The sequence below is a fragment of the Glycine soja genome, chromosome 11 (assembly GCF_004193775.1).
Source record: "Glycine soja cultivar W05 chromosome 11, ASM419377v2, whole genome shotgun sequence".
Taxonomy (NCBI): domain Eukaryota; kingdom Viridiplantae; phylum Streptophyta; class Magnoliopsida; order Fabales; family Fabaceae; genus Glycine; species Glycine soja.
Genome location: NC_041012.1, coordinates 50,086,214 through 50,092,784, shown reverse-complemented (window position 1 = coordinate 50,092,784; position 6,571 = coordinate 50,086,214). Strand labels below are relative to the sequence as shown.

Sequence of the window (6,571 nt, the reverse complement as noted above, 5' to 3'; positions counted from 1 at the left end):
ATTTATAAATAAATCATTTTGGTCATTTTCATCCACAATGTCAAAAATATTAACAAAAATGTCTAATATAGTGACGATGTTTTTCCATTAATGTTGAATGGATTTATGATATGACGAGGATGCTTTTAAAATGATTTTATTTTAATTTACGTTTTAATGTTTCCAATTTAGTTAGTTAATTTTTAAATAATTCCATTTTTGTTAAATTTTATGCTCATTTCATATATAAACCCGTTGTGTACAGTTTGCACTTTATGACCTTATACTAAAACTGCCAAATTACTTCAAAATTCTTTGGATTTAGGTACAATTTAGCATAATGCACAATATCATGGTACGGCTATAGAAACCATAATTATACATTTATAATATTTAAAAGATGTAACTTACATAATAGAAATTAAGAAACGAAATTTGTACATTTGTGATACTTATCAAACTAAAATTTCAATCAAGCCCATGACTTAAAACGTTATTTGAAATAATATTTTTTTATAACACATATTTTTAACTTATTATATACATACATATATATATATATATATAAATATTTATTCAAATTTTTTAAACATGTTGTTTTATATTTTTAATTATTTTAACAGTTAATTTTATTACATATTTATAATTTAATAAATTAATTAAAAAAAATTTCGCTATCAACTTTTCGAGCAAACTTTTGAATCTTAAATTAATTTTTTTGAATAATAGCTTGCATCTTTATAATATATATTCACTCTCTTTCTCTAAATGTAACTATTGCGGTATTTTAATTTTAATTTTTTCTGATCCTCTCTTCTATGTACTTGTTTTTAGTACATTTCTCTCGTTTGTAAAAATATCAGCATATCATCATTCATTCCTACCAAAAACGCCCTTATAGCTCCCTCCCCATAACAAGAAACTCAGCGGTTAATGGTGGACGGCTGTTTCCGTCGATGAGACCACAACTCCACTGTGTAACAAAATAAAATAATAAACTCCTTCCCTTGACCGGTGACCGTACCAACCGGTTCGAAGTTGGAACCATGAGAGAGAAAATGTTTATATATTCCATCATCTCATAAATTGGGTCTGCACTTTATGTTCCTTTTGGATCCTCTCACATCTCTCTTTCTTTCTCCGGTGTCATGGAATCCGGTAGTGCCCGATGTTTATATTCCCTCCGGTTCTGAAATCATCAAATGCAACTACCAAACCTCGAGAAGCTTCCTTCACACACTTCCTTCTGTGAGTTTCCTTCTCTTCTTCCTTCTCGGTCGCCGGACAACTTCTCCGGCGTAACCACGGTTACCGGAGTATCTTCTAATTATTTTTTCCCTCTCTTTGCTTCTATTCCGCGCAGTTTCCTTGTTCTTCGAACAAGCTCTTTCTCATTCCATCACCACAACTTCCGATATTGCATCTTCAACTGTTTTGGTTACATTTTACGCGTAATAACTGATTGTTTCTTTCGATTGGAACCATCGCTCGAAGAGAATCTCCGGTGACGTCGAAGCAATATTAGTTTACTGTATGTATTAGTTCGGATTAATAATAATAAAGCGCATAAGTGATAACAACAACAAAAAAAAAAGAATATCTGAGTTGAAAAATTGCTAGAAGAAGATTAAACGCGATGTTGGATCTTAATCTGACTGCCGAGTCGACTCAGAACGACGAGTTGCTGGTGCTGTTGGACAAGTTTCCTGAAGCTTCGTCGGGAACTTCGAATTCCTCCATCGTGAATGCGGAGGGGTCGAGCAACGAGGACTCGTGCTCCACACGCGCCGGCGACGTGTTCACCTTCAATTTCGGAATCCTTAAGGTGGAAGCCGCGAATGACGTCGTTGCCGCGGCGACGAAGGAGCTGTTTCCGGTGAGCTCGGAGAATTGGCAGGGGCAGAGTTCGACGTCGTTGATTCAGGCGAGGAAGAGTTTGATGGATCTCTCACTAGATCAACAAAACGGGGAGGTGAAGGTGGTACAGGTTCAGCCACAGCCTAAGGTGAAGAAGAGTAGGAGAGGTCCACGGTCTCGGAGCTCTCAGTACAGAGGAGTCACCTTCTACCGAAGAACCGGAAGATGGGAATCGCATATCTGGTTTGTTCACTTCACATTGTTCAATCAAGCGTTTCTTGTATATTTCACTATTTTGCCTTTTTTTATTAGGTTTTTGTTGGAAGGAATTTTAATTTTCTGTGGAATTTGCATTTGGTTAATCATATGGTTGAATTGAATTGCATCTGACCTTAATTTGTTGTTTGGTGTAGGGATTGCGGGAAACAAGTCTATTTGGGTATGGATTTGTATTTTTGACTAATTATTGTTTCCATTTATATTTGAATTTATTATTCTGCGATTTGCTATTTTTAGCGTTTTTTTATTAGATTGGTATTGGGCATTGTAGGTGGATTTGACACCGCTCATGCTGCTGCTAGGTAAAACTTTTTGGACATATTTTAAATATTCTTTATCGTAGTTTTATTTTATTTTTTTACCAATTAAACCTGTTACCTGTCCTTCGTTTGATTGGTATCTTCCTTAATTGACTTGGAAATTTCAAATTTAGGGCCTATGATCGAGCTGCTATTAAATTCAGGGGACTTGATGCTGACATCAATTTTAATCTCGTTGATTATGAGGAGGATCTAAAACAGGTTGGAACACGAATAAGCTTTTGGTGAATTTGAATCTAGATGGAGCTTGTGATTGGTTTTTTACTGGTTTGTTAATGATGGGCAGATGAAGAATCTTTCCAAGGAGGAGTTCGTGCACATACTCCGCCGCCACAGTTCCGGTTTCTCAAGGGGGAGTTCGAAATACCGGGGAGTGACACTTCACAAATGTGGCCGTTGGGAAGCTCGAATGGGACAATTCCTTGGGAAAAAGTGAGGACCTACTTTTTTTTATGTTAACTATAACTGATGTTATGGTTTGTCATGTTTATAGGATTAGATATTAGTACGAATTATTAGAGATATTAGATATTAGTACGAATTCAAGTACCTATTGATTTCAGTTGTACCAATACCTATTGGTACAACTGAAGTACGAATTCAAAGCGAATTGTTTTCGGTTTGGTAGTCAAATGGGTCTTTACTCTTCTGGCCTTTTCCATGTTTGGAGGAACATGTCTAGGATGCCTGTTTCACAGAAACAGTTGGCAGAGGTGTTTTTGTTGTTATAGAGATTGCAATGCTTTCGTGCAGGTATATATATCTTGGGCTATTCGACAGCGAAGTAGAAGCTGCAAGGTCCTAATTATACATGAATTTCATTCTACCTGCACTGAATTTTTTACCCTGAATTATCAAAGCTCTTTACGGTTCCAACCAACATATGTCTCCCTTTTGATTTTCTGGAAATCAGGGCTTATGACAAGGCAGCTATCAAGTGCAATGGAAGAGAGGCTGTGACTAACTTTGAGCCAAGTACATATGAGAGCGAGATGAAACCCGAAGCTATTAATGAAGGTAGTACTTCATGGCATGATACTCTAGAGATATATTTTATTTACAATTGATTGTCAGTGTTAAAAAGAAATATGTTCAATGTGAAATGAGGTTTGTATTTGTCTTCAACACAGGTGGCAGTCACGACCTTGACCTCAGTCTGGGCATAGCGACCCCAGGACATGGTCCCAAAGAAAACAGGGGGCATCTTCAGTTCCAGTCCATCCCTTACAACATGCATCCTGGAAGAAGTTCAATGGTATATAATTAAACTTTACATCTTCATTTACTTTAAGCACGGAAGCAAAGGTTTATATCACATTATAACTCTTCATAGGTCATGGATGATAGTTATTGGACATATTTTTTAATGGAAGCAGTGTTCTTTTGTCCTTTGTGGGTTCACTTGTAGCTAATTACCGCCTACTTACTTTACTTTGACATTGTTGATCTTTATGAAACATGTGGATTTTGGAATTGTTTTGTAATTGTAACTACCTCACATTGATGTCTTAATAGTGGTCATGATAGGTTGGGTTCTCTTTGTTTGCAGATGGAGACTAATATTAATTCCGTTATTGGTGATCCTTCTTTGAAAAGACTGGTTGTAACTGAAGAGCGTCCTTCTGTGTGGAATGCCGCATATTCCACTTTCTTTCCCAATCTGGTTAGTTTCAAATGCCTGTTACAACTGATTACTTATTTTTTTTACTGAATGCTTCAAATAAACATTCAAGATAATTTCCGTTTTTACTAAATGCTTCATATAATGCGTCCTTCTGTATGAAGCATTCATGATAATTTGCTTTTGATTTTGACATAACATTCGAAGTTGAGTTTTATGCTCTGCGAATCCTCTTTACATACTGATCTTTATCAACTTTTGGTGCAATCTAAGTTATCGGGGAATTTGTCTCCATTTAGTATATATTTGATGTTCCATGTCACTTACTCTTTTTTGACATGATGAGTTGTTCCCAAATATGTTAAAAAAATAGATCTTAAAGTGGTGAGTCTATAAATAGGTCCTTCTAATACATAGATATATTCTTGGTAATGAGCTGAATTTGGAATCTGGCTAATAATTCATTGACAAAGACCACGAGTCCATGACAGAATTAGGATAATATTTCGGTCAACATTCCTTTTCAAGTTCGTATGGAGGTGATTCTGGGGGATGATGTAGCATTAACATTAACATTGTGCATCAATACAACTTGATACCACCATTGACGTGTTTTCTTGTATAGGAAGATATTTAATTATATTGTTGAAATATTTGACAGGAAAGAGCAGAGAGAATGGGCACAGATCCTTCAAAAGGAGTCCCAAACCCCAACTGGGCGTGGCAAACACATGGCCAGGTTACTGACACCCCAGTACCACCGTTCTCTACTGCAGCATCATCAGGATTCTCAATTTCAGCCACTTTTCCATCAACTGCCATCTTTCCAACAAAATCCATCAACTCAGTTCCCCATAGCCTCTGTTTCACTTCACCCAGCACACCAGGTAGCAACGCACCTCAATTCTATAACTATTACGAGGTGAAGTCCCCGCAGCCACCGTCCTAGCCTATCTTGTAATACAAGTACAAATGGTTAATCGAAACAACCTTTTGCGCTTAAAACTCATCGTATAATTCTGTTACTGATTGATGTATACTTAGATACGACATCTGATTGCACTTCTTGGTTTAACAAACCATTATGCACAAATGATGTATGAAGGAAAAAGCTCTTTTTGAGTGCTCCATTTCTCTTAGGATTATTTTTTCATCAAAATTAGTATCAAGTTGTCAGAATTCGTGTATTCACCCACCAATTTTGTGAATATATGCCTTTGTGTATGCAACCCTGAAAATGGGAGGAAACCAAAATATGTTGCATTTTTCATTGAATATTTCACAACTTGATTTGACTACCCTACTTACTGTCTTACATATTGCTACGATATTTGGGAGTGTAAGTGGTAATCCCACCACACAAGTTCTGAAGTTCAATTCTCAAAACGACAGTAAAACTTTTTTTTTTTTTTCCTGTTTGCATGCTTTAGGGCTCGGTACTTTGTTGTTGCTCGTGGAATGTTTGGATGTGATAAAAGAAAACAGAGGAGAAAAGAAAAAATACAGATAATTCTTTTATTCTACAGAGAAAGTGAAAAGGAAAAAGAGATGTCTTTCAAAAGAACAATCCGACTCAATTTCTTTCTACTATATTCGTTATGACTTCACTCCCACTAAATTTAGTTTTTATATTTTTTTAATATCAATTTTTTTACCTGGTGGTCATTTAGATTTTGGTTACTACCATTAAGGGTATTGCTAGATTTTTTTATACTCATTATATTTTAGAATTTTTACTAATCTAGATAATCATTTTTTACTAAAGATTAGCAGTGTGTTTAGTGCATACTTTTTTTAAAAACTAGTATTTTTTAAATAGCTGTTTTTTAAAATTACATCTTATATATTCAGTAAAAATATTGAAGTGATGAAAATACTTATATGGTAATTTTTTTCCATCATAATTCAAAAGTAGAATTTTGAAAATTATGATTAATTTACCAAATTCTTTTAGCTTTTCCCCCTAATTAAAATTTACTATAAAAATATTTTTTTTTAAATAATTAACATGAAATATGTTACCCTAAAATCACTTTTTACTTAATATATCCAAACAGAAAATTTATTTTAAATAATTAACTATAACCATAATTAATTGTAATTTAAATATTTTTCGACAATTACTTTATACACTCATTATACATTAATTCTTATGATTTTCAACATTTTTTTAAACAGAAAGTAGATAAAAGAAGATTGAATTGTGTTTATGTGGAGTGAGAACGAGCAGTGGGTGACAGAAGTCATTGCAGATCACATAACATACTTGATATTGGTCAGAGAGCAGCATTATAATTATTATTCAAGTAATGAACGCTATAAAAAAAAAGTAGATGAATGGATCAGAGCAGAGCAATGCATTCCAATTACTGTTGATGTGCTATCTCTGTTTTTATTGTACCATCGGAACAGAGAATCAATCAGAACAGAACAGGCTCTATCATTGTGTAGGCGATAGTAGTGAAGTGAGAGGGAGTGGGGACCAACCTTTTTCTTGTCTTTTTTCTCCTATTAA

The 6,571-nt window shown here is 34.7% G+C and overlaps 1 protein-coding gene across 3 annotated transcripts; it reads left to right on the top strand.

The window, feature by feature from the left end:
* Positions 1-896: 896 nt before the first annotated feature.
* LOC114376440 (ethylene-responsive transcription factor RAP2-7-like) lies at positions 897-5,354 on the top strand. Of its 3 annotated transcripts, XM_028334557.1 has the most exons (11): positions 897-1,227; positions 1,343-2,079; positions 2,250-2,275; positions 2,387-2,417; positions 2,549-2,636; positions 2,722-2,867; positions 3,189-3,233; positions 3,349-3,452; positions 3,566-3,690; positions 3,985-4,098; positions 4,718-5,354. In XM_028334557.1, exons 2-11 carry the CDS (start codon positions 1,616-1,618, stop codon positions 5,003-5,005), a joined length of 1,431 nt encoding a protein of 476 aa, XP_028190358.1. In that variant the 5' UTR covers positions 897-1,227; positions 1,343-1,615; the 3' UTR covers positions 5,006-5,354. The 3 variants fall into 3 exon arrangements, with proteins under 3 accessions (XP_028190358.1, XP_028190357.1, XP_028190359.1); XM_028334556.1 differs by having other exon boundaries at positions 897-2,079; XM_028334558.1 differs by lacking the exon at positions 3,189-3,233 and having other exon boundaries at positions 901-2,079.
* Positions 5,355-6,571: the final 1,217 nt, after the last annotated feature.

Bases quoted from the DNA above. Each gene is read 5' to 3' on its own strand.
- LOC114376440 (XM_028334557.1), top strand. From the start codon at position 1,616: ATGTTGGATCTTAATCTGACTGCCGAGTCGACTCAGAACGACGAGTTG. The intron at 3,691-3,984 runs GTATATAATTAA...CTTTGTTTGCAG, and splicing joins ATCCTGGAAGAAGTTCAATG to ATGGAGACTAATATTAATTC. The intron at 4,099-4,717 runs GTTAGTTTCAAA...AATATTTGACAG, and splicing joins CCACTTTCTTTCCCAATCTG to GAAAGAGCAGAGAGAATGGG.